General features: G+C 39.3%; 3 protein-coding genes across 5 annotated transcripts in view; 2 read left to right on the top strand and 1 right to left on the bottom strand.

Annotated features, from left to right (window-relative positions):
- cbfa2t2 (CBFA2/RUNX1 partner transcriptional co-repressor 2) overlaps positions 1–6,270 on the top strand; it is a 52,907-nt gene extending 46,637 nt beyond the window's left edge. For both annotated transcript variants that reach the window (XM_088338840.1, XM_088338839.1), the window contains exons 9-11: positions 2,060–2,128; positions 2,206–2,396; positions 3,841–6,270. In XM_088338840.1, coding sequence (XP_088194966.1) covers positions 2,060–2,128; positions 2,206–2,396; positions 3,841–4,170 — 590 coding nt within the window. In that variant the 3' untranslated portion in view covers positions 4,171–6,270. The remainder of the gene's footprint in view (positions 1–2,059; positions 2,129–2,205; positions 2,397–3,840) is intronic.
- A 1,729-nt stretch (positions 6,271–7,999) lies between these two features.
- On the top strand, positions 8,000–13,238 carry LOC148364659 (cell division cycle-associated protein 7-like). Its single transcript, XM_088338838.1, has 8 exons — positions 8,000–8,245; positions 8,502–8,795; positions 8,880–8,972; positions 9,960–10,103; positions 11,236–11,376; positions 12,473–12,622; positions 12,834–12,970; positions 13,144–13,238. Exons 1-8 carry the CDS (start codon positions 8,141–8,143, stop codon positions 13,181–13,183), a joined length of 1,104 nt encoding a protein of 367 aa, XP_088194964.1. The 5' UTR covers positions 8,000–8,140; the 3' UTR covers positions 13,184–13,238.
- A 44-nt stretch (positions 13,239–13,282) lies between these two features.
- Positions 13,283–24,264, bottom strand: sp1 (sp1 transcription factor). 2 transcript variants are annotated; one of them, XM_088338835.1, is made up of 6 exons: positions 24,150–24,264; positions 23,583–23,650; positions 18,735–20,097; positions 16,250–16,385; positions 15,980–16,173; positions 13,283–14,919 (listed from the first exon to the last, which is right to left on the bottom strand). In XM_088338835.1, the coding sequence occupies exons 1-6, from the start codon at positions 24,154–24,156 to the stop codon at positions 14,624–14,626; spliced, it is 2,064 nt and encodes a 687-aa protein (XP_088194961.1). In that variant the 5' UTR covers positions 24,157–24,264; the 3' UTR covers positions 13,283–14,623. The 2 variants fall into 2 exon arrangements, with proteins under 2 accessions (XP_088194961.1, XP_088194962.1); XM_088338836.1 differs by having other exon boundaries at positions 15,980–16,170; positions 24,150–24,263.
- Between the last annotated feature and the right edge of the window lie 3,258 nt (positions 24,265–27,522).

Genomic DNA, 27,522 nt, shown 5'->3' with positions numbered 1-27,522 from the left:
TGGTGTGTGAGTGTGTGTGTGAATGGGTAAGTGTGAAGAACATTGTAAAGCGCTTTTGGAGGTCTTCATTGACTTGAAAAGTGCTGTATGAATGCAGACCATTTACCATTAAATTTGACACACAAGCAAGGCACAACTGTTAAAATTGCTCAGGCTTGATAAAAAATATAGGTGCCAACACTTCACCTTTTAACATTATCATGGTGTCCTCTACTACGTCCAGCTTACTTTAGCAATGCATACACACACAGGAGTTGTATGTAACACCCACACAAGGCACAACCGATAATAGAGCTTGGGCTTTATATGCAATCTGAGTGTCAACACTTCACCTCATGGTGTCTACTACTACATCCACCTTACACCAAAACACACTCTCACACACACACACACACACACACACACAAGAGTGCATTATTAAAAATAGAGCAGGAGCAAAACTGAGCTTTTGTTGTCAAGTATTGATAACATTAATTCAATCATCAATAGGTGTTGGCCCCATTTTTTATGTTTAAATTGTTAACACAAGTTATAAAGAAGCTTAATTGACAGTATACATTTGTTATCAACTGAAATGTCTTCAATTGGTATAATTTTTTTGGGTACTAATTTTAACTGTATTTGTTGCCTTTTTTGTGAAAAAGGAAAAATGATACTTAAAGAGACTAAAGGGTTTATAAAAGATTATTCCTAAAAAAACAATATGGATGTCAAAAATAAGCAAAGAATACATGAACTTTTTAAGATGAAGTGTTTGAGGAGTAGGTTAGGAGTGACAAGATTGGATAGATTGAGAAATACAATTGTGAGAGACAGAACTGGAGTAGTAGTGGAACTGAGCAAGCGTGTGGATATGAGAGTACTCGTTTGGTTTGGACACATGGAGAGGATGGATGAGGAGTGAATGTTGAAGAGGATCTACAGACCAGAAGCAACTGTGAGGAGAACAAGAGGAAGGCTGCGATTGACGTGGATGAATGGTGTTATGAGTGCACTGCAGGAAAGAGGTCTAAATCTTGTGAAAGCTAGAGCTATTGTTAGTGATAGGAATGAGTGGAGAGGTGTTGTGAAAGGATAGTGGGATATTTGGACTTGTTCCAAGGGGTGGGCAGGCCACCTGTATGATGCGGCAGGGGTAAACCAGTGAAAACTGTCGGGCCCTGCTGGTGAACAGAAGAATGTGTTGTGTCACCCTGACCAGAGTGACATGGCCGCTTTCTTGTGTCCCGTTTCATCTGGAGGGACGAAAGCATGACCAACTTGGGTGCCGAGGTGCTTAACTTGTTTGGGTGTTTGGTTATTTGGGTTGGCCATGGTCAATTTGCTACTTTTTCCTTTTTTCTTTTCTTTGTTTTTGTGTATGTGTTTGTCATGCTGTCGGTCACCCCTCTCAAGGGATATGACCAGGGTGGGTAGATAGATAGATAGATTTAAACACTTGTAGGTCGGGAAATTAGCATTTATTTATTTTGCCAAGTTGCTGCTACGGCCAGCCAAAAATCTCAAAAAGGCTGGGGAAAAAATAAGAAGTAAAATAGTGTGTTTTGGGTTCCTGTAATTTGCATTCTTCCTTGCTCTTTTAAGCCATTTGCCTTGCACTACAACATATATCGACATCTAGTGGTAAAATAACACACAGTGTCCCTGTTGTAAATCGGTATAGTATAAAAAAAATCTAAGGTTTGCATAAGCAATTGTATTTTAACACTGTTTTATTTTTCATCCTCAAACAAAATTAGTTAGCAAAATTACACACACAACTTTTGAATCAGATTATTATAAACACAGCAACTACTGCTACCATTTTCTTGACACAGAATAATAATACAGTCAGACTTGATAATGCCAGGACCACAATGAAACCCGACAATGAAATGCTGTTTTCACAAACAATAATCAATTTGTTGTCTCCAAAAAGATAAAAAGGAACAATTGTATCCAGCACACCAGACAAAGTTCCATGGCACACTAGTGAGCCATTGGCACACTGCTAAGGAAACACTTTCAATGTGAGCAATTGAAACTAGCCTACTCATGCTCTACTTTACTCTCTTTTCAGAATCTCAACGTGATTTTGCCCCGCGACCTGGCTCGGCCTACGTGACGGATGAGATCTGGAGGAAAGCAGGTGACAAATCGCCCCAGGAAGCAGCTCTCATTTTAGTCTATGAAAACCAAGCAAACTGTGTCAATTCCCGTGCGCAGAAGAGGCGGTAAATGAGGTGAAGAGGCAGGCCATGGACGAAGTTCAGAAAGCGGTGGCCGAAGCCGAACAGAAAGCCTTCGAGATGATCGCAGCCGAGCGAGCCAAGATGGAAAAAACCCTGGCTGACGCCAAGAGGAAGGCTCAGGAGGACGCCATCTTGGTTATCAACGAGCAAGAGGATTCCAGTGAGGTGAGCTCCCCCCATTTATTTTCATTTGGCATGGACGAGGACCGAGACCTGGGATCAGTATTGATACAGATAACAGTCCTTTTCAAATTATGCTATGGTCACCAATACCATTATCAGATGCCTTGTAGAGGCCCCCAAAAATCAGGAAACTGAAATTAAAGGAAAGGAAATAATTTGTACTAGTGGTATTGGCAAATGGTGTAAGTACCAATGATTACTCAAGATTTGAATATCGGTCTCAATCTGAAAAATATGGTATTGTACATCCCTAAATTTTTACAATCTAGCTGGTACCAGAGCAGCTACACTGCCAAAACTGTTAGACTCCTTCTGTTTAATTACCATATAATGGCATTTATATTAATTACATTTATGGTATTGATAAATATTTGACCATCTGCATCAGGTTAGCTGAAGCTTGTATATTGCAGGTTGTTCAGTCTCATTTATATTCATATTCTATACCTATTTTATTTATATTCTGCATCATACTTCTGATAGATGTCATGGTTGACATGGCGCCCAATTGGCTGCGCCCGTGTGTGTCACGGTTGCCATGGTGCCCAATTGGCCCCGCCCATGTGGCTTTCCGTCTATATTAAGCTCAGGGCTCTCTTGCTCCTTTGTCAGCCCGTCAACGAACTTCTGCCCCGCAAGACGTGGGTTTCAACTCGGCCCTGTTCCTGTTGTTATTTCCTGTCCGGTATTGTTCCCGTTTATTTTGTCCTGTTTTGTTTCCGTCTATTTTTGTCCTGTTTATTATTGTCTCCAGTTTTCGTTCCCGTCTAGTTTCTCCTGTTTATTTTCGATATCCAGATTCATTATCTATCCTGTCTGCCTATCCTGTCTGCCCTGACCTGTCCGGTATCGACCCCATCTGTCCGATATCAACTTGGGCAATTGGAATCGATCTCGTCGGTCTCTGGCTTCCTGTCTTTCCACGCCAGACCGCTGCCTTACGTGCATGACTCCCAATTTCCCGTAAAATAAAAGGCTTGTGTGAGAGCGTCACGCGTTTGGGTCCTGATCCTGTTCTGGTTCTCGACAATAGAATGTTTGAATGAATGCCAACTATGATAAAGTAGAGTGGGATCGTTTAATATTTCCCATTAGTCAGGTGATTATATATTTGTAATCGTGATTAATCTCCTTTTTTTACAATTAAAATCGAGTTTGTAAAAATTTCTGTAAAACGTTTGTTTATTTTTATCATTAAAAGTGCTCACGCCCTTGTGTTGGAGGTGCGTCCGTGTTTCTGGTTGCTAACCCTGCATTTGACTGACACTTCTGTTTTGGACTGTTTGTTGTGTCAATCAATTTTAGTGTGAGATGACTATGAGGGGAAATTGAATTGATATGATGGAGAAAAAGAGGCCAAATTAAAAAATATCGCAAATTTGCACAGCTCTTGCTGACTAACACACCTTCTTGTGTCTCCTCACAGTGTTGCTGGAACTGCGGCCGCAAAGCTAGCGAGACTTGCAGCGGATGCAATGCGGCACGCTACTGCGGCTCCTTCTGCCAGCACAAAGACTGGGAGCGCCACCACCTCATCTGCAGTCCCGGACTTCAGGCTCAGCCCAAATCTATTTCTGCCAGCTCCGCCGCCAGGGGGGCCGCCGCTGCCGGGGCAGCCGGTGTCTCTCCAGTGGGGCTCACGACCACCGAGGCTGCAGCTTCAGCATCCAGTCCTGTTGGGGAGAAAATCCCGGTGGCTTCTCGCTCGTCCACACCATCCACGCCAGCCCCGGCGCCCGAGGCCAACGGACATTAGGAGGAATTGAACTTTTTTTAACAGAATGACTCCAGAACAGCAAATGTTTGTTCACCAACAGTCACAGATTTTATGGGCTTTGCCTAGGACCAACAGATCCCAGATGTAATTGTGTTTATAGTCATTTCCGGCAGCAGGGTGAAAATTTTTATTAAACGACAAGTTAAACCTGGCCGTATTTTTCGGACTATGAAGTGCACCGGATTATGAGATGCACCCCAAACAGTCTACTGTGATGATATAAAGCGCAACTGCATGGAATTAAAACTACAGTAAAGGCTAGGGTTGCAAAAAATAAAACAATAAATATGTGCCATATTTGCACATTAGTTGATAAGTCAAACAAGATCTCTGATCATTATTGCAATACAAGGGATGCTATTAGTTTCAAACCCGGATTACAGCGTGAAGAGCGCTATAATTTATCCACTGGACCACTAGGGATACAGACAAGACACAAAAATTCATTCCATCACATCCTCACACTATTTTTATCCACAGTACTAGAGGAGAATGTTTGAGATTGGAAAAAAGAGATAAAAGATATGAATAAATACAAAAAAATCATGAGAGGAAACCGCTCTTTACTGTATCTGATGCTGAATCGGACTTTGAAGGACATTAAATAAATACATTGTCAATTTAATGTTGGCATTGTGTTCATAATTTGTAAATAAATGATTTTAATCGTGACCGCACATATTCAACAACGTTTGTCACTTACAATCCTTAGTTAGAGCTGAGAAAAAGTAAAACTAAATGTAATACCGATTTTCAATTACTTTCGTGTTTGGCACCGAGACAAAAGTGTTATAATGAGATAAGAGATAAGACCTCGTGTCTTCTCATATGCAATCTATGTCCCTAGTGGCCTGGTGGTTAGAATTCAGCGCTCTCACTGTTGCTATATGTGTTTGATCCCCGTAGGCTTAATTATTATTGTGGTCAGCAATGTATTTCGATTGATCAATAATTGTAAAAATATGGTTATTTACCAGTATGGATTTTCAATTTTATACAAGGTGCACCGGATTATGCGGCAGTAGCTCAGGCGGTAGAGTGCTCGTCTTGGGATAGAGGGATCCCAGTTCGAATCCCGGCTTGTCCGTGTTACATGTCGAAGTGTCCTTGGGTAAGACACTGAACCCCTAACACCCCCAATAAGCAGGTTAGCGCCTTACATGGCTGCAAGGCCGCTATTGGGAAATGTGGAGCACATTGTAAAGCGCTTTGGGAAGTCATTGACTTGAAAAGCGCTATATAAATGCAGATCATTTCATTTAATTTACATGTTCAAATTTCTGGCCAATTTGAGGTTTGTAGGTGCGCCTTATAGTCCTGAAAATACGGTACTTCCTTCTAAAGCAGCTTTCCTTTGTGTGTGTATTCAACTATGAGAAGCAGGAAACGGGTTTTGTGTAATAAAAGCAGCCATAAAGCAAAATTATCTGTGTAGAATCCCGCGAAAAAAAAGCCGAAAGATTGTGCAAATGTGCTGATCTTTTTTTTCAATTGCGAAGCAATATCGCTGTTCCCGCATCACCAAAGTTTTTTTAAACAAGGACCTCAGGAAAAAAACACAGATGTTTCCATAAAAGGGAAAACTTCATTTCACATCTCCATTGTATGGTTCGGAGCTCCAAAAACGAGCTTCTCCCTTCCAACACAAATCCATAAGACTGCAGCACACTCAGAATAATATATGCACGGCTTTGACGCTGTCTGGGTTATTCCTTCAATTGATTTTGGTGTCTAACATTGCACACCACTGATAGTCCCAACTAGCCAGGTGGCCTTGACTTGGTTCTTGAACATTGCCATTGTTGTAGCAAATCAACAAATAAATAGAAAAAAACATTCTGTTGGAACTATCTCTGACAAGGACAAATCTCTGGAGAAAAACTTCAAGCTACAAGACATGCTTTATGAGCTATAACTACACACACTCGCTCTTCTTTGTTGTAAAAGTTTGTACAAAGAATTATGACGCCCATTATGTTGTGTTTATTCGCCATGTTTGTCTTTTGAACATTTGGTACAGGTCACATGACTAAAGTTATATTGACGTAAAGTACGAAATAAAGAAATAGAGTTACTGAAAGTGTTGTTTTGTTTTTATTTCAAGCAAGGGTTTTTTGTCTTTTGGTTTGATTGTATTTTTCAACATTCTGCAGCAAAAAAAGGCTCAAAATGCAACAGTATTAGTTTAAGTCAAGTCACCTTTATTTGTATAGCCCTTAATCACAAAATGTCTCAGAGGATTACACCATCCCCTGATCTTAAACCAATATGCGGGAAAAGAAAAACTCAAAACCTCAGCGCGAGGAAAATAAGAAACCTTGAGAATGGGCCTCCCAAGTGATAATCCCCCTTACAGGATGACCAGGGTGCAATAGATTTAGCATTGGATAAAAATACACAAAACATAGTAAACATCAATAAGACAAACATAGGTAATATGTAAAAATTTGTCCGGAAAGTTCCTGACAGCAACGACGCCTCAAGTCTGTAAAATATTCCAAAAAGTCCCATACATAACTCTATTTAGTGCAAACAAAATAAATTAATATCATTACTATTCATGTATTCATCCAAACGAACAGCCCAAGATAAAGAGGTTTATTTTAGGATTAGAATTGTCTTTATTGTCCTTGATAACAAAGTAGTGAACTTTGTTTACAGCAAGCATTAGATGAGACACGTCAGGATAAACATGTAATTAAGACTTAAAACATTAAAAAGAATGTTTGGATAAATAGTCAAAAATATTTACATGTTATTGCATGGAAGACTGCTTAAAGTTGAAAATGTATCAGAACAAACAATATAATTCCAAAATAAATCGGCGTTTGAGATATACTCAATTTTCTATCCATAAACATCGGGTTTTTTCAGTCTTGTGCGCTAGATTGTCTGGTGATCAGGGTTGGGTAGGGTTACTTTAACTTGATTACTTTCGATTACTTTTGGATTACTCCAATACCAAATATGCTAACAAAAGACAAAAGAAACTAAATATGAATAAAATTACTAAATTTTGTGCAGGCTTGGGGAGTAACGGAATACATGGAACGGCAAAAATGATGCTTACAAGCTGTTTGGATTTATTTTCATTTTGTTACTGCCGCATTTTATGTTAGTTTTGCCGGAGATCAAAGAGATCAAAGCCAGGAGATAAAAAGCTTACTACGTGTTGTGAGTCATAATTTTATTCATATTTAGTTTCTTTTGTCTTTTATTTGCATATTTGGTATTGGATTAATCCAAAAGTAATTGAAAGTAATCCAGTTAAAGTAACCCTACCCAACCCTGTTCGCAACATAACCCAGGTTTTTTAAATATATAAATTTGGCTAAAAAAATGGATTATAAATGACAAGCGTGCATGTAGAATATTGTATTAGTTTAATATATATGTAAAATTCAAAGGGGAAAATATTGAAATTACATCTAAAAAAGCAAATCAGATACAATTGTAAAACAAGAGTAACCTATTACAACTTATTACCACAAGATGTCAGTAGACGACAGTTACTCAGAGGTTCGTTAAGAACTGAGAACAATAACTGCTCCGTACGGATACACTAAAAGTTATAATAACACGACACTGCCATAATAAAGAAAAATAGCCATTTAGTGGCCATCTGCCACATTTCTGACACCTTCAAAATATGTTTTTTCTTACTTTTAATAATTAAAAAAAAATCCTTTTCGATCTTTAGATCATTGATACGTGTTTTTAATTGCCTTTAATCGTCTATCGGACGGAGACTGTACACAACGATTGTGTATTTGGGCTATCCAAACGCACAAAACAAGCGCTTCCTTCTCCTCCATCTTAATTGATGAGCCCCATCACCTGGGGACACTTCGTGCTTTATAATTACAAATAAATCACACAAAAATCGGAACTTTATCATATTTTACCTTTTTTTTTGTAATTAATGATTATAAAAGAACTTTGAGGAAGGATGTCGCCCGTCAAAGAACTGTCTGAAATTTTTGAAGAAGACTCAGACAACGAAAAAACGTTTTACGGCTTTAGTGAGGACGAATTGAGGGACCACTTAGCGCAGGTGCGCCATTTTATTTGTTTTGGAGTCACTTTATTGAAGTAGAATCGAAATTTGTTTATCGTTGTATTTCGAGCCAAAGTGGCTGGAAAACAGCCTTTATAGTACTAGTATTCATGTTAAAAAGCACAGGTGGTATGTTTTCCTGTATTTAGAAGTACAAATAACATAAGACTACATTTAAGTCGAGTTATTTTTACAATATGGTACTTGAAGTTTCAGTTGTGGTGAGAATTGAAACTTGTCCCCCTCTTTTTAGAATAGTGACCTAGAAGATGAACATGAAGGTCAGGATGGAGGTCAACCTATTTATACTACACCCAAGCAGCAGAAAAGCAAAACCTTCAGGCTCAGGGTGGCTCTTCGCTCTTCTCAAACTACCCAAAACTCATCAGATGACGACATTATCGACAATATTGGATATGGTGAAGAGACGTGCCATAAGAGCTGGCCGAAAGAGGTCAGATCTGTTCTCTCTGCTGAAGAACCAGAGGATGTTTCTGACTCTTTCCTGGTGAAGCGAGAGCTAAACATCAAGGCAAACAGAGCCATGGTAATGTACTTTGAGTGTTTTGGTCCACAAACAAATGCAAAAACACAATGTCACCTGTGTTTGCCTTTTTTTCTGGCACAATAGTTGTCTCAACTAATGGCAGACCTGCAGAAAATGTCTGGAGATGCCATTTTTTTGAAAAAGCAAAAAGCAAAGCAGCCTAAAGACAAAATCTCTGTGAGTATATGCAGATAGTTTTCATATTTTACAACATTTTAACAACTCATCTGTCTAAAAAGATACGTCTTAAACAAATGCATGTACTGTTTTGAATTTACCATTTTATCAATGAGTGGCAGATGGGGAAGGAACCGAATTAAATTTAACACAACTTAAAGTAATGGCTTCATTCTGTCATTGCCTTATAATGGTAACACACTCAGGATTTAGCCAGTTTTCTATCCATAACTTATTTTTCACTTAGTTATTTGACTTAAAGGGACAGTGTCTATTTTTAACGCCTTCTGGTGTCATTCAAAAAAAATATTGATTTTTAAACCGTGCAATAAAAGGTTACTTAAACTATCATACAATCATAAAATTTTTAAATGCACGTAATTTGAGAAATTATTATCATATATTAAATTCATTCAATAAGCCTCATCCAGAAGTGAGGGAAGTCTAATTTTCACCTTGTAAGGCCCCTTCTCAAGTTTTTTTTTCTCATGCTGAGGTTTTGAGTTCTTCCTTGCCCGCATGTTGGTTTAAGATCAGTGGATGGTTTAATCTTAACCTGTGCAGTCCTTTGAGACGTTTTGTGCAAGGGCTATACAATTAAATTTGACTTGACTTAAACTAATACCGGTTCATTTTGAGCCTTTTGTTGCCACAGAATGTTGAATAATGCAATCAAACTAAAAGACAAAACCCTTGCTTAAAATAAAAACCGAACAACACTTTCAGTGTTGGTTTAAGATCAGTTGATGGTGTAATTGTAGTCATGTGCAGTCCTTCGAGACATCTTGTGATTGAGGGCTATACAAATAAATGTAACTTGACTTGACCTTCATCAAATGCAACATGAAAGACTTGCAAGCCGGTGTCACTTATTAACTCTTTAGAGGCAGACATTTTAATATGTCTTAATGCTTATTCACAAAACCGACCTAAAATTGTAATTAGTGAATGTTTTTAAATGTCTTGCATTGTACAAATTGCCTTTAGTGTGAACCGGGATCATTAAGAGGGTCCAAGAAGAATCCAGAGCGGGCGTCCCGTCGACTGACCCGCTCCATGAGTGTATGTAATAACCCAGCTGACCCACAGGAGGCCCAGCTAGAGCTCAGCCTGGAAGAGGAGCTTATGGAGGTAGTTTCTTGATTCTTGACACTTTTGATAAAACGTATAGCCAATGTTGCCTCTAAGCTGCATGTGTGCGCAATTGCGCACTACCCAGAGCTTTTCCACGCACAAGAAAATCTAGCCATTCTCACAAAAATGTGGGCTCAAAATTGCTAATTAAGAAGCGAATTAAGTCAAAGTTTCAGTGCATGTGGGTAAAAATACACGGGTTCCCCTGACGTTGTGTTCTAAATGCGGTATTTTGAAGTCAAGGTCAAAGTAGAACGAAGTTAAGTAAAGTCAGTAGAGTTTTTCGAGAACCGGCTTCTTCGGCTCGGGTCACTAAAAGGAACCGGCTCTTTCGGGTTCTAAACGGCTCTTCAGGTTGTTTTTGCTTCTTTAATCCCAACATGACCAAATATTATGTAAAATTATGCAAAAAATGACTTTAAGGAAGAGGGGTAAATAGAGCAAAAACAATACCAAGCTGAAAAACTCATGAAAAGCTGAGAGCAAGAGAAAAAAAGAGCAGGAAAAATTCAGTAAAAAAAAGAAATAAATAAATTAAGGGCAAATGAACTACAGAACAAAAAAGCAAGAAAAAAGTAAACAGCTAGGAAAAAATAAACACAATGAGATTTCTTTTAACAGAATTTTTTAAAAAGTAGAAAAAAACAGGGACAAAGAAGAAAAAGTTTGTGTTGTATTCACATAATTTCCAATTATATCAAGTCAACATTGTACTTCCACAAAAAAAAATGTGATTAAATATAGTTCTGTATCGTGCAACCGACTAAATAAGCCCCCAAAACTGTTCGTATTATGTGACAAAAGACACAAGGAAAAAAAAGAAAAGGAAATCTTGTAAATGAATTGTAAAAACAAATGACGTTTGAAGGCTGTACAACCTTTGCAATAGTACATAAGTCAATTCATTCAAAAGTAAAAAATAATTTTGCATTTCCGGAAACTCAGAAAAATGTAACTTGATGTCAAGTTTTGGACATGTTTGAAAATGATTTAGTTGCCACACTTGGGGTTGCCGTTGCTCACAGTTGTTTCAACCGTTGCTCACCGACTTTGGAACGCTCAGACTCATGGAAAATTAGAGGGAACATTGCTTATAACTTTTTAAATTGTTTTTTACTTTGTGTTGGAGGTGCGGGGTGGCCGGCAGCGGCATAGCACCCCACGGCCCAGTTCCAAACCTCATGTGATCCGGCCCGTTGACGACATCACGGAGGTTGAGCTCCAACTAGTGGCTGATAATATGACTGAGAAGGTCTACAATAGAATCACTGTAAGATCATGTCACAGTCTACATGGAAATAAATACAACTATAACTGAGGATGTTTGAAGCAAACAGTTTATAGACGCTGTGCTGCATTTTGGTCAAAGCAATAAAATAGTCCAAGATGGTTTTCTAGCCTGAACTCAACATTTAACTAGTTCAACTATCGAACCAGATAAATCGATCAAAACACTTTGTATTGCTTTATGAAAATATGACATACTCAGTAGAATGATTGAGGGGGGGAAAAACACATTTTCACCTCTACAGTCAATAGTCCATCTAGTACAGTGGTGGGAAAACTTTTTCAAAGGCCACATCTGGTTCTTAAATTTTAGAGGGTCTGGGCAGTGTCTGGATCCAGTACATGTCATAAAATGTCTCGGTAAGAATGAATGCAAACTTGTATTTCCCTTTTCTAAGCACCGCATTTGGTCGATCAAATGTGTTTGCTCGAAAGGTAAAAAGGCAAGGAAGTGTTGATTTTCCTCAATACTTGATTTTTGTGGTAGCCAGAATGCATTAACAAAATACTAAAAAAGGCAACCATTATGTCTATCTTTTTAATGTTGACCTTGAGAACCGCACACTTTAATATGCAGCTAAGATGCTTTATAATTTATTTTTTATGAGGGGTAGTTCGCAAGGGGACTCTTGAGACTAGACACCAATGTCCTTAATGGGCTTGTTTGCTAAAAATGTGACACAGTGACCTATTTCTACAACAAATGCGTTTATTAATGGGCTTAGGTTCCCCAATGGGTACCCTAGTTGTATATCTTAATTTGCACTTGTTTAAAACCTATTTGAAGCTACATGCATCACAGCTGTTAATTACTGTCATGATCGTTCTGTCGTTTCTCCAATCTTGCAGGGGCACTTTCTATTTTTTTATTTTCTTTTTGTTTATTTTGGGGGAACTGTTGGCATTGCAGCAAAAGGGGGAGATTTTTTTTAGTCGTGCTTTAACGTGACATTTTTACTATTTGTTCAGCGAGCCATAGTCAAAATGTTTGCCTTCGCCTTCTCTAGTCCCTCATTTAGAAAATGTCCAAATGCCACTTTTGCTTTGGAGGTGGCTTTTATTCCTTCATCTGTTTTCAGGGTTCCACGTGCCACCAGTGTCGGCAAAAGACTGTGGACACAAAGACATGCTGCCGTAATGAGGGCTGCAGGGGCATCCAGGGCCAGTTCTGTGGCCCGTGTTTGAGGAATCGTTACGGGGAAGATGTTAAAAAGGCGCTGCTGGATCAGGTTAGATCAGTCCTGGAGTTTGTGGGGGTTCCTTTGCAGGACTTCATCAATACACGCACACACACTTCAAAAACCAATGCGTTTGAAGAACGCGACTTGACTAAACTATTTAAACAGTCTATTTAATTGTTAAACTTGCCATGTTTCCAACCTTTTGTATCAAAACTACATGAAGGTCTTGTTCGAGGGATTTATTAGTGCGTATACCCAGGATTGGCATTGCCCTCCCTGCCGAGGCATTTGCAACTGTAGCTTTTGCCGGCAGCGAGAAGGCCGCTGCCCCACCGGCATCCTGTTCCCCCTTGCGCAGTACCACGGCTTCTCAGACGTCCATTCCTACCTCAGAAGGTAGGACATTTAGGTGCTCACTTTGTTAACCGGACACTGCAGAAGATGCAATTGTTTTTTCTTGCTAGACAGTGTCTTAGATTTTGTTGAAGCAGTTTTTCATTTGATTCATATTTCAAAACTAAAAACTGTATATTGAAAATGTGTAACATGTCTTTCGTTTAATCTTTCAGTCTCCAAGACAAATTGAAGAGTGATGGTGACCACAATTGATATGTAAAGTTGACATTCTTTCCCCCCGCATTTTCAAATAAAGATTCATCTTTTATGTTTGTTATTCTTTGTTTGAAGCGGCACACAAGTAAACAACAGCAAGATATCTTGGCTTTTAATCCAACTGTTTCCATTTGCAGTAGTATACAATATAAAAGCATCCCTTATTTGAAACAAAGGGGGAAGGAAAAGTTCAAGAGCACTTGTCTGGGGATTTTCAAAGCAGAATGCATAGTGAAGTTGTAAATAAACCTTTTATCTGGTTTCTATGACATTTACACATGAATTTAAAAAGGAACAGTTAGGTGTGTGTCTGACTCCTGGACACCACAGACACACAGCCGCTTGAATCGGAGACTCAAGTGGCAGGTGACTTTCCTTTTTCTCATTTGACCTTTTGAAATACCCTGAGCAATTTGAATCACCTGTGACAAAGCCCCTCGTTCTAAATTTTCCTGTGCAACACTACTTCTAGAAGCACCTTGTCCTTGAGCAAAACGCTGATGTCCAAAAGTGCCAAAGCACCTTTAGATATTCCTATTGGTGATGTGCTTGCTGTGATGGATCAAATGAGGTTAAAACTTGTGTAAAATAAAAATTAACAATCAAGCGCACATTCATATCACTTTGTCCAGTTACAACTTATAAAAAGACATGATCACTCAACTTTAGAGTTTGCCTTTGGTTTGAATATGTGTTTAAAATATTACCGTAGGGTTAAGAGTCAAGTGGGCTCTTGGAAATACAGGATATACAAATGCAGTCTTTGAACATACACCAGAAAAACTCGCAACATACTAATAAGCAAAAGAGGCGAACAAATGAAAAGGCAATCTCTAGCAATAAACACAGAACCATGTTTTAGATTGCTGGAATTCTTTTCTTAGCAAATATATATTTTATGCGCACACACGTTCCTTAAACCAAACCATGGCATTGTACCTGAACATGATAAGTAACTGGATTTTAGTACCCAATTGTTTTCCCCATGATGACATCTAAACAGTGACATTTAGCAGTTAGATACTGTAGAAATCTCGTTCTCCCAAAGACACAACATGGACATTTGGCATTAAAGATTGGATATAGTCCCACAACAAATCGTGTTCAACAATCAGGGAACGGCACAAATTACAATGATTGTGATATTCGACTTGAGTTTGAGAGAAATTTTAAACATGTAAAGACATCCCATTGAAACGTTCCGTCGTATTTGGATGTCGAGCATCTTGAACTTGTGCATTTCATTGCACTGGATGTCCTATTGGCTTGTAGTACGTATTTGGGTTTTAGGGCATCATAATTGTGGCCGGACAAAAGCTTACCATTTCGGTCAATTTATTGCAGTCACACTATAGACAAGATTCTCAACTTTTATATTTAAATGCATAATCCTTATATCATCAATGTCTGAGGTCCCTCAAGGCAGTGGTCTCCTTTTCAATAGTTGCCATTAATATGATGCAGGTCCACCTGCACCATGTTGATGCCGCTGCTGGCTAGCCGAGCTATGCTCTCCGGGGAAAGTGTCTCCATGGTGACAATGGAGTGCTGGTCTCCGGCGGAGAGGGCCTCGCCTTCTGGGGATTGGGCGGCGGGAGGCGTGTCGGACGCCGAGGCTGCATTATTGCTGGAGAGCGCCCCCTTTTTGTTGAAGTGGGTTTTGATGTGTTTGGAGAGATGGTCGCTTCGCATGAAGCGCTTGGGACAGTCCGGACAGGCAAACCTTTTCTCACCTAAGGAAAAAAAAAAAAAAAAAAAAAAAAAAAACACATCAGGCTAAATTGTGAATCTTTTCAATGAAGCATACTTTCGACACAAACGCGCACCCACCAAAAATAATCTACAGTCATTATTTTCATACATAAGGGGCACTGGACTGTTATGTGCATTAAATTGAGACTACAGTAAAAGCTATCATATTTTTTTCTGTTTCAGCATGTAAAAATGCAATGATTGATCAGGAGATAAAGGTCGCCGATTAAAATCGCAAAACATTGCAACAGGAATTAAACCGGGACTATCGCAGTGGGGGCGCAGACACTTTCCACTAGACCACCTGGGGTACAGGTAAACGGATAGGCATTAGAGCGCATCTTATTATAGCACTATTTTTACTTACTGTGCCAGAAACACTGATTTGCATAGTGCACTTTGTGTAAAAGAACACTTATAGTATTTTGTTAAAGGCTTTTTGTTTCTGTCTTTTGCAACCTTATGACGCAGAGGTCAAGAAGTCGAAAACGAGAGAGCGATTAAAACGCATCTAATAATAAACTAGTCCAGAGTGCAATGACTAAAAACTACATTTCCTACAATGCCTTTCAGCTATCACACCTGGTTTAACTGAATTCAGAACAAATTGCACTATGCAGATAACTGTTTTGGGCACTGAGTCAGAAATAGCGTTCATAATGAGATGTGGTCCATCTTTTCATTTGTCACCTGTACCACTGACGGTGTAGTGGTAAAGTGTCAGAGACCTCACTGCCACGACCTAGGTTTAAATCCCATTCAATGTTGTGAGACTCGGGACAGCAATGATAAACGATTGACCAATGATTGCTTCAATACAGCAGTGTAAAGTGAAATATCTTGTTGTAATGCATTTTCGGTCTTATCAACTAAAATCTGCTGTTTATGTGGCGCACTGGGTTATTAGGTTGCACTTTCAAATTTCTGGCCAATTTGGGGTTCTTAGGTGCGCCCTTGAATACTGTATTTCAAGACTAATTTTTGGTCTATTTTTTTTAGGTTAAGCTCAACGTAAACAATGAGAGTGTTCCATCCTCTGACCTGTGTGAGTCCTCTTGTGGCGCTGCAGCTCGTCGGATCTTGTGAAGCGTTTGCCGCAAAAGGCCCAGCTGCAGACGAAGGGACGCTCGCCCGTGTGCCAGCGCAGGTGGGCCCTCAGGTGGGACGTCTTGCCATAGATCTTGCCGCAGCCAGACATGTGGCAAATGTGCTGCTTCTTTTTGGTTGGGTCACTGCTTTCAAATAGAGCATGCAGACAGATAATCAGTTTTGCGGCACCGAAAACAGATTTCGGTTTACATCGTGACGTACCGTCCTTCCCCATCCTTGCAGAAGGGGCAGGTGCATGCCTCTCTGCGGTTGCGACGTCCCTGCGACGGCGGGCTCATGTCCTCGTCCTCGAGAGCCCCACTGTCATCCAAGCTCTCCGTTTGCATTGTTTGGTCTCCTGCAAATAATAAATATAAATATCTATCTATCTATCAACCCAAATGCCCAAACACCCAAACAAGTTAAGCACTTCCACAGCTTAACTTGGGGGGCGGGAGACCAAAAGGTCTCGCAAACCCTAGTTATAGGGTCGCTAAATGTGAGAGGATGTGGAAGTAAAGCGATTGAGTGGAAGAAAGAGGAGATCGGAAGGATGATGACTAAAATAAATAGTAATATAAATACTGATATAGTTATTGAAAGTCATAAGTGGAACACACATTTTCTTCATGATTCAAAGGATTAAAATATTATGCGGCGTGAGTGATTACCTTGTGGTACGCAATGTTTTTTTAAATCACATTATATTGTACATGAAATCAGTCACACCATCCACTTCCATTATTTTAACTGACAGGGTGTCAAACTAATTTTAGCTAGGGGGCCACATGGTAGAAAAAAAACTCACGGGGGCCGGACAAGTTTATTAATGGCATAAAAAGTGTGCCATAGCTGGAGGGATGGGGGTCTTTTCGGAGGCTCACAAATTATGATTCAGGGATGAGAAAACGATTATTGAGTTTTTTTTTCCTCAATATGCTTTTTTCCTTCGCTAAGATCTAATCTCTTGTAGTGTTTATCACCTGTTCATTTGTTAAAAAAAAGCAAAACAATTGGATTTGTTTCCACTAGTCTAACTCATGGGAAATCATGCAGACTGAAAAGTAACAAAAATAGCATAGAAACACAACTTTAAATAATTCATATAAAAGTCTGCTATTTAGTTTACTCAATTATCTCTGATTTATCAATGGTAATCAGCAAATACAGTTACAGTGGTTGCTTTACGAGTAGTGTTCGGCTTTGGCAATGTCTAGTGGACAAATTTAAAACTTATTGTTTGACGCAATGACCCTTATTTTACCACATAAAATGATATAGCTGGCCACATTTGGCCTGTGAAACATGAGTTGAAACGTTATGCGTTTTAACCCTTTCATTTAACACAGAAAAAATACAATTAGCCTGCAAATACCAATGTAGTCACGGCCAGTAAGTCCACTACTACATTTATACTTTTAAGTTACGTTATGTTACAGCTCCGGTATGTTAATATTCCTAGAATTTTTTATTTTTTATTTTTTTGCAAAACCAGCTTTGGCCATAAATACTTCATCAAAACACTTGATAAAAGTAAAAAAACACCACTTTTACACCCTATGCCATTTGTAACTTTGAATTGATAGAAGTAACAAAACGAGGGCTCCCTTCAAGTGCACAAAGCTCAGTCACATTACTTTTGTATTAAAGTGGTAGTCAACCCAATAGGATTCCCCAATTGGCCCATGTTCAACCATGGCTCCGCTTCATGGTTGTTAGTTGAGCCCTTGGTAATAACAATGTCATAGCATATTTTCCATATAATGATCAACAATTCAGTAAACATCCATATTTGTGCATTTCATTGTAGTTAAGTATAGTATAACAAGTATATTTTTGTAATTGTTCTGATGATAGTCTACAAAAATATAATTTTGTAAAATACTTGGCTTTTGCCTTGAGAAAAGCAGTACTTAATGTGGCACGTGTTTATTGACTGTGTAATACAAACCTGTTTAATTTTAAATTCACTGAAATAGGAACTTTTACAAAATTTTAACTTAAGAAATCAGATATATATATAAAATATCACCACCCTCCCACATATTTTTAGAATACATGCTTATCTACTAAATGTTCTGCTCTTATACAAAATAGAAACTCAATGGGTATTTTGTCATCTCAAGAGTATGGTTGGCTGCATTTATGTGACCCATTTTGAGAAAGTTAATGGGAGTCATGTTTGCGACACAAGAGCGGGAGGGGTCAAGTTACACCCCATCCTTTTCCTTCCCACAACCTGCGGTTATGCATGATGACGACATACATTGACATAGCTGTTGGAGCGGTCTGACTGGTTGCGCTGGCAATGTAATTTACACACACGCACAAACAGTAGCGCACGAAAGATCGAACAGGTGAAAGGCTGTTTGCACTGGAAGAGAAACCGTGTCTTCTAGGATGTTCTGAATAGGCTTACACCTTTACTCACTCAGCAGCGATATCACCTAAATCTTTTGACTCGACGTGGCCTGGTTTCAGTTCGGATGGTATGATTACGCTTAAATATTTTGGCATTGTGGATGGCATTTAAATTACATCTAAATTTGTTTCAATTTCTTTGAAGCAGTTTATTTAAGAAAATCAGAACATTCATCTATAACTAATAATAATAAGTATATTTAATTGAACACTAGTATCTTAGCTTTACCCCTTTTCTTTAGCCCCTTGCACACAGAATTAATATAAGGACATTGATGTGACTGACCTGCTGTGCTGGTGAGGGCAACAGGAACACTCTGAAGCTGATGCATTTGAAGGCCTGACCCTCCAAGCGTGTTGAGATTGATGGTCTGGAGTCCAGGGATTTGCACAGTATTGACTGATACTCCTCCGGGGGCGGCAGAGGCTCCCTGGGCCTGGCCCACTGGCGCTAGCGTGATCTGCGCTCCCGCCGGATTCTGAATCTGCAGGGTCTGCCAGCTGATCTGGCCGTTGGGCCCGACCGTGCGCAACAGGATAGGGCTGGTGTTTGGCATGATTTGGAGATTCTGGAGGCCTTCCTGGCTAAGAGTCGGTGTAGCAAACACCTGACCGCCTGCTGCTGTGATTGTCCCGACCTGAATGGTTTGGAGGGGTGTCGCCCCTTGAAGGACTTGCTGGGGCTGAATGAGGATTTGTTGCTGCTGCTGCTGTTGTTGTTGGTGTTCCCCCCTGTTGTCCGGCTGTATGGGAATACCCAGCGAAGATGCGCTCTGCTGAAACGTGATGGCTGCAGCTCCATTACTGCCGTAGGAGGTGGAGGACGGCGTGGTGACTGTCGATGTACTGGTCATGTAACCCGTGGCACCACTGGAAGACGTGGGCTGTTGCTGTATGAGCTGGTTTCCACTTGCATTGCTGTCCGTCGCCGAGGCACTTTGGGCAGTGCTGATCGGCAACAACGATGGTAAGGCGATGTTACCATTGAGCGACACCGGCATATTTGCGAGAAACTGTGTCTGGTTTTGCAGGACATTGTTGCCCAGGGTGAGATTTTGGAGTGGAATGGTGCCTTGAATGAGGCTGGGCATCGTGATGATGTTTCCTGCGCCAGCTCCTCTGTTGGCAGCGGCTATGATCTGCTGGCCGTTGGCAGAGGACACAATCTGGAACTGCTGTCCCGAAGTTGCGGCGGCTGCCATGGAGGAATCTTGCTGGCTATGCGCAAATTGCAGCGGCTGGCCGTCAACAGTCTGGAACTGAGGGATGACCTGATACTGGATGTTGGGCATCACACCGGGGATAGCAGTGAGCAACTGTTGGTTTGGCAGGCCTGGCGCTTGGGCGACAACATACTGCTGCTGCGCGCTTACGGGCACAGTGGACGTTGGAGACGACATCAACCCTCGACCTTTGCCAGCTTCGCTACCACTCTGTACACTCCCGGAGTCGGTAGTGACCGTATTGCCGCATGACGACACCTGCACGCTGATGGGAACAGCCTGCCAGCCGTTGGCGCTGGAGGTAAATACACCTTGACTCAGGTCCAGCTGTTGCTGCTGCTCTCCAGGAGAGTCATTTTCTCCAGGAGTGTCGATGCGACTGCAAGTTGCCGCTAACATGGCCAACGGAGATGGTTGCTGAGAGTCCTAAAGAATGGTGGTAATGGGTGGAATAAAAACAAACACAAAGCCATAGAGGAGTTTCATGTTAGAACAGCTGTGTAAAATGAATTTATATTAGTAGTATGCTTTCCACAAACCCCCTTGCATATAAATTTATAATAAAGGTTGAAACAAAATGTGTCTACAGACTGCTTGAATTACAAATGTAACCAATAACCACAAACTCATTAATTATTTTTCTACTAAAACTTATTAAAATAATGCATTCAAGTATCGATTCAAAACAAAACTGTAGAATTTATTTTAAAAAAATCAGTAAAGACATATAAAAACATAAATCATTCTTAGATTTATTATTAAAGTTTTAGCAAACCATACATAACTTTGAATACAAAACCACTAAAAACAATTATTTTTTACTTGGTTTTGCCACAATCACTATAAACAACAATAAAAACAAAAGGTATGTATAATGTATTAGTTGACGTTTTTAAGATTAACCATGTTCAATATTTTTACAGACTGACATCTACATTTTGAGTACCGCAAAATTCAGACTATAAGCCACGACTTTTTTTTTTTACCCAAACTTTTAACCCTGAGGCTTATGCAACGACACAGCCAATTTATGCATTTTTTTCTAACGGCCAGCAGGGGTGCTTGAGCAGTAAAAGGTAAGAGTGAGACTCATGGAATATTTGTCGAGGAAGTTCAAGTTTATTGTAACTTCCTGCTTTGTGCATGAGTGAAACTAGCTCGAACAGACCCCCATCAAGGTGTCCATCGAAAAGGAAGGGCTAATTACCATACTGGAAATTTTACGAGTCTGTTTATTCGTAAATGGAAATAATGTGGCGGAACAACTGTATTATATAAAGCAACGTCTAATGAAGCAGAAATGTTTAGAGCGGATTCCTATTTATCTGTTGGCATTATCGTGTGTTTTGGGAGTAAATATTTTACACTGTTGGTTTCTATGAATTGTCCTAGGTGTAACAAAGCCGTTTTCGCGAACATTCAAAGAAGTTGAAGACGGCCAGGGGATGTAATAGTGAGTTACGCCGGCTTTATAGCTTTCGGGTATTTTGTTTCAGACTGATCGTGATGTTTCTCTGATGAGTATATTTTGAAATTCCAAGAGTTTAAGCTTTCCGATTATATTAAGCACGACGTATTTGAGTGACTTGGGATATAGTACAGATACCCATTTTTTTAAATCAAAAGTCCGGTGGCTCACCGGCTGGGCCGTCGAAACGTTACGGAGTTAAGGTACTGTATATTATTAAAACATTTCCGTGTACTGCCTTTCTTTGTAAAAATCTCACGTTTCAATTTGGTCAGGTGCGGCTTATGTATGTACAATGTGTTTTTCCTTTAAAAATGTACTGGGTGTGGCTTGTAATGAGGTGCGCCTTATAGTAAAAGATTTCCGGTGGTCATTTACCACAATACTAAATATGAATAATATATTAGTACTAAAATTTCCTTTTTATATTAATATTTCACTTTAATATTGCATTTATGTAATGGATATTTACATTTCCTTTTATTTCAGACAGTTGCTCGTTAAGAGACACTTGAACAAGGGTGTAAAACTCAAATGGATGGCGAGTCTGACAAAAGAATTAAGCTACAAGCCAGTGGCCAGGCTAATTAATGTTGACAATTTTTAAAATGAAGCGTTTGGTCTAATAAATCTAATTGAACGTACCAAACCTAAAAAAATTGTATATCATATATATGTATTCTGAAATTGTTGTATTAATAAAAAATATTTTGTTATTGCTCAGTCAGTATTGTTTAATTTTCAACAGGCACAAAAGACTTTCAATCAATAAAAATTCCCAAAACATGAACATTAAATGATAGAAGCTAGTATTATTTGGGCACCAGCAGAAGTCTATAGTTTTCTACAAAAGTGGGCTTAATATATTGAAAAGAAAAACATAATTGCAAATTTCTACCATCCACTCAAATGAAATATCTTAAAACAATAATTGGATTACAAAATGAAGTGCAATCATCTATTAACCCTAATTATCTTCAAGGAGAAGTAACGTACAGTGAAAAAATACACAATTCTTGTTGCATGATACACTAATATATCAATATCATTTCAAAGGCTGGAAAAAAACCTTGTCAGGGGTCAGATGTGGCCCTCAGTTTTTGACTTATGTGCACTAGTAGGTCGCCAATTCAAACTTCAGCTAACATTGTTAGAATCAAAACATTTGAAAAACAGCCATAACTTAAAAATAAATGGAAATATAGTAAGCTCAAAATATCATTTCATAGTTAAACGAGGATACTTTGGATGAGAATTACTACAATATTTTGGGGAATTTTCCTCAAAACCTGGTGCAGATCAATTAGATATTGGAAGAATCAATTATTTACATGATGAGTGACACATTGTTAAGCTCCTTATTACAAGTTTTCGATAATGAAATTATTAATATTCCAAATTCCATTAATTACCTGTTGATATGCGATAACGGCCTTAAGCACTAACCCAATGTGTGGCCATAACCATACTGACACAGTATAGCTTATGATATCATTTTAAAATTTCATATTTTATTTGGTAATGTTTCCTACAAATTAATCAGATGTGGGTAAGGTCACAATGGCATGTGAAATCTAAGGCCACCATTGCACGGAAAAAATGTTTTAATTACCCTTTCGATAGTTAGCGATTGTTTCAACTAAATCTATATGTGGTATCAATGCCAATTAATTGGTTATTTCAAAACATAAGACTGATTAGTCGGGGCGGCAGTAGCTCAGGAGGTAGAGCGCTCGTCTTGGGATCAAGGGATCTCAGTTCGAATTCCGGCTCGTCCGTGTTACATGTCGAAGTGTCCTTGGGTAAGACACTGAACCCCTAATATACCCCAATAAGCAGGTTAGCGTCTTACATGGCTGCAATACAAGGCCGCAATTGGGAAATGTGGAGCACATTGTAAAGCGCTTTGAGAATTCATTGACTTGAAAAGCGCTATATAAATGCAGATCATTTCATATAAAAATAAATCATTAGTAAAAATGTAATTTTAGCTTTTTTTCCCAAACCAAAAGTAATTATAGTCAGGAATGCCATTTTTGCATGATGTGAACAAAATCTTTAACAAATCATGCTTTTGTGCCTTATATATCGGATACTTAAATGTAAAATTTACGGCGGGGGAGGGCCCGGATTCCCCCAGCACAGAAGCAGCGGCCTCAGCCTCCCCTCCCCCCAACCCACCCACTCAAATAGCGGCCCTATAAACTCCCAGGGCTCCGGTGGCCACCCCCACTCCCATGCCAGCCAAATGGGCCGAGCGAGATCGAGTCACCGCCAGCGCAGGGGGTTTGCCGGCAACACCCCGTTTGTGGGCGAACTTTACCTGCCCACGTCCCACCCAGTGACATGTGCTCCGCGGACACAAAACAACACGCGAGCAGACAATGAACCCACACAAATCGGCGACATAAGAACGAGTAAACTGAGGATGCGGTTGACCTACTTGTGAATTTCGCTTTTGACCGAAGCCTCCACCGCTCTCCGCCGCGGCCATTTCACCCTGTTGCTGATCTGCGGAAGAAGACTTTTTTTAAATAACGATCACTCCAGACTTTTCGCCTCGTCGTCTCGTGCGTGCCATTAGATCGGCGACGACGTGGCACCGTTAGACCCAAACCTTTAAAACTTTCTGCGGCGTACTTCGAGGTTTGACTTGCCACAAGTGCTAATCGGTTAGCGTATTAGCAGCGCTAACGCGAAACTTAACCACACTTATCAAGTAGAGCGTTTTCTCTTAGATCACTGCGCAACAACTAGTTCCATATAGCTCCAAGCGGAATTTTATAAATACAAGCGGAAACTCAAAACATCCTTATTTCCTTCGATGTACAGTAAATCCACTCTGTTCAAAGCAGAGTTGCGAGTCGAAAAAATACAAAATCCACATTTCTTGTCCCCGCCTTTATCCCTCAACATCAAACTTTTTAAATGATCACACTTCCAACCCGGTTTGTATCTAGGGCTCCAAACGTTGCTTTGAGGAAACTTAAAGCAAAAACAGTTGACTTACTGCTCATAATGTTCAAGACGGGAGGAGTTTCTCTTCTTTTTTCTAGTTGACAACTTTTCCCAACTTCACACAAACTTGTCGCCACCCACCCCCTCTTTGAAGGAGACTGCTAAGGGTGCGCTTGGTTTGACTTACAGGGACGCTTGTTTTCACTCGGTTCACAGTGTTTGAGACTGCTGTTTTTTCCTCGGATTACTTTTTACCTTCTGTACTTTTATCTTTAAAAGCTTTAAATATATTTATATTTGTCCTGAATTTGTCCCACACTACTTTTATCCTTAATATTAAGTAAAAGGCGTTAGATTTCGGGGAAGGATATTTATCGTCATTGACGGCCCAACAAATTGTGTAAATTAATATTCAGGGTTGGGTAGGGTTACTTTAACTAGATTACTTTCAATTAATTTTGGATTACTCCAATACCAAATATGCTAATAAAAGACAAAAAAAACTAAATATGAATAAAATTACTAAATTTTGTGCAGGCTTGGGGAGTAACGGAATACATGGAACAGCAAAAATGATGTTGGCAAGCTGTTAGGATTTATTTTCATTTTGTTTCTGTCGCATTTAATGTTAGTTTTGCCGGAGATCAAAGAGATCAGAGCCACGAGAGAAAGCTTACCACGTGTTGTGAGTCATTATTTTATTCATTTTTAGTTTCTTTTGTCTTTTATTAGCATATTTGTTGTTGGAGTAATCCAAAAGTAATTGAAAGTAATCCAGTTAAAGTAACCCTACCCAACCCTGTTCATATTTAATGCAATGTAAAAATATAAAATGTGCAGGAGGGTTTTTTCTGTAAAAAGTTGAATAAATAGAAAATGCTGTTAATATCACCTTAAAAATAACTTTCAGTTTTTTTTTATTTCACAAAAACTAAATGTTTTTGCTCATTGAGTTAAAGCTTCTCTTGTCCTCTGAACAAAATGATCAGCACATGTGTTGTTAAAAACCCATTTAAAAATCCCCTAAATGATATTTGATTTATGTTATCACTTTTCCAAGATTGGTCCCAACAGTAGTCTGAAACCAAATGTTGTTTGGATTCACGATACTATGTAAGCAGTAGAAAAGTAAAACAAATCTCCCATAAAATGAGGACGACACGAGGGTCAAACAAAAATGATTTTTAACTCATTACTTAACTATCAGGATTTCATGTTTGGAGTTTATTTGTCATGCTACATGACTTGTAGGCTTTTTAAGCCATTGTGTTTTGACTATTTAGGTAAAATGGTCATTTACGGAGATAAAACAGCCACAACTGTTGTTTTATTATTGTTGTTTTAATTATTATTCATTCGTTCATTATCTGCACCGCTTATCCTCAGTAGGGTCGCGGGGGTGCTGGAGCCCATACCATTCACACTTAGGGACAATTTGGACAGGCCAATTAACCTGACATTCATGTTTTTGGAATGTGGGGGAAACCGGAGTGCCCAAGGAAAACCCACGCAAGGACGGGGAGAACATGCAAACTCCACACAGGAAGTTTCGATCTCATGACCTCAGAACTGTGCCGCGCACGCACTAAACACTGCGCTGCCGTGCTGCCTTAATTATTATTCTTGTCATTATTAATAATAACAGTATTATTCATTATTTATTGTGTATTATATTGTGTTTACCAATACGATAAAACACTACACATCACTACCTTCTTGAAATAATTGCCTGGAATTTGGTTTATAGAAATCACTGTAAACTGAATAAACTATACTGACCAACACTAGGGCTTTACGTTTTAGAATACTCTTTTTCTCCCCTTAAAATACCTGCCTATTTTTCCTCTTTACAATTTTTTTCAAATTTCTTATACGACCAAATAAAGTATTGACTCAAGACTAGTGTTTCAGTCCAGTGTTTTTCAACCAGTGTGCCGGGGCACACTAGTGTGCCGTGAGACCTTGTCTAGTGTGTCGCTGGAATTTGCCCAATTTTATCTTCCCAATTAATTAGGCCATTATTCAGTATTTTTGCTATCTTCAGACGAGGAACTGTAATAGTCATCCATATCAGCAGGTGGTAGTAGATTTTTATATACTTTTTATTTGCCAATTATCTGCTCATGAGGTAGCACAGTACATTTAACAACTTAATTTGTACAACAAAGCGGTTTAAGATTGCACCGTAAAAATAAAAACATATATAAAGCACATCATTCTTTTTTTAAGTACTATTTTCTTTTTTTTATATATGAACTAATATCTGCTTATGAGGTAGTGCAGTGAAATATTTGACACAACTTAATTTTCAAACATTTTTAACGGACGGTGTGCCTCTGAACCTTTTTATAAATAAAAGTGTACCTTGGTTCAAAAATGGTAAATGGTCTGCATTATTATAGCGCTTTTCAAGTCACTGTAGACCTCCCAAAGCGCTTTACAATGTGCTTCACACTTACCCATTCACTCACCAATAGGGCGTCAGCCATGCAAGGCGCCTACCTGCTTATTTGGGGCATTAGGGATTCAGTGTCTTACCCAAGGACACTAGGGTTGAAAACACTGTTTTAGTCCATGGCTGCTCTATTTAGAAGTCAGACTGTCTTTGTGCATGAATAAACCACTCCAATGATCGCATTAGGTTTCTGTTTTGATAAGAGTTTCCATCTTTCGGTTTGAAAAAAGCGCTTTTTTTATTTTGTTTAATTCTCTGGAGACATATTTTGTTTTATGCGTCAAAATAGAATGATAGATGACATCTATTGCCTTTTAATGTCAATATTTGGCATGTGTGACATGTGTGATAAACAAAGCCATTCGGTGGACAAATAACCTTTTATTAAACAACAATTTTAATCAAAACAGTTCCAACATCAAAGTCATACTGACATAAAAACAACAAAGTCAGTAAAACATCAAAGAAATAACGTATTCGTGCATGTACATTTCACCCTTTTAAAATGGTGACGACATAAATTCACCACCGCGTTTTTTGGTGGAAAAGAAGCGCACCTCTAGTGTAAATGATTGGCCGCCACACCAATGGAAATCGTTCATACAAGTCGTTTCCGCAATAAATCAAAAGCTGATAATCTCATTGGCTACTTCTTAACAGGAGGGAGGGTGTTGTGAAACTAGGTTGCCCTTCTTAGTAAGCCAGACGTGGGTTTTCTTGTTTTCCTGCCGTTGAAGGCGCCATGTTATATGGTTCTCCTTAACACGCGTAGATTCTCCTGTGGTCAATTCGTTTCTCCCTTTTCGCGGCTAACTGGTGAAAGTTGTCTCGGGTGTATGTAAACAGGGAATTGGGCGGGTGTGGACTGTAGAAGGCGGGCTGGTTATTTTCAGTCTTGCCTCCGTGGCCGCTAGCCACTCCCTTGGTGGCGCCCCGTGGGCTGGGAAAGAGCTTAGAGGCGGGCGTGGGG

The sequence above is a fragment of the Urocampus carinirostris genome, chromosome 6 (assembly GCF_059441175.1).
Source record: "Urocampus carinirostris isolate Australia breed hairy pipefish chromosome 6, RoL_Ucar_1.0, whole genome shotgun sequence".
Classification (NCBI taxonomy): Eukaryota; Metazoa; Chordata; class Actinopteri; order Syngnathiformes; family Syngnathidae; genus Urocampus; species Urocampus carinirostris.
This window is presented reverse-complemented; position numbering and strand designations above follow the sequence as displayed.

What these genes read in the sequence shown, in the direction of transcription:
- sp1 (XM_088338835.1), bottom strand. An exon ending in TGCCCTCACCAGCACAGCAG is followed by an intron (nt 16,386 to 18,734) that starts GTCAGTCACATC and finishes TATTATTTGCAG; the next exon opens with GAGACCAAACAATGCAAACG. An exon ending in TGCAAGGATGGGGAAGGACG is followed by an intron (nt 16,174 to 16,249) that starts GTACGTCACGAT and finishes TCTATTTGAAAG; the next exon opens with CAGTGACCCAACCAAAAAGA.
- LOC148364659 (XM_088338838.1), top strand. Translation starts at nt 8,141, where the DNA reads ATGTCGCCCGTCAAAGAACTGTCTGAAATTTTTGAAGAAGACTCAGAC. An exon ending in TGAGGGACCACTTAGCGCAG is followed by an intron (nt 8,246 to 8,501) that starts GTGCGCCATTTT and finishes CCCTCTTTTTAG; the next exon opens with AATAGTGACCTAGAAGATGA. An exon ending in TCAAGGCAAACAGAGCCATG is followed by an intron (nt 8,796 to 8,879) that starts GTAATGTACTTT and finishes CTGGCACAATAG; the next exon opens with TTGTCTCAACTAATGGCAGA.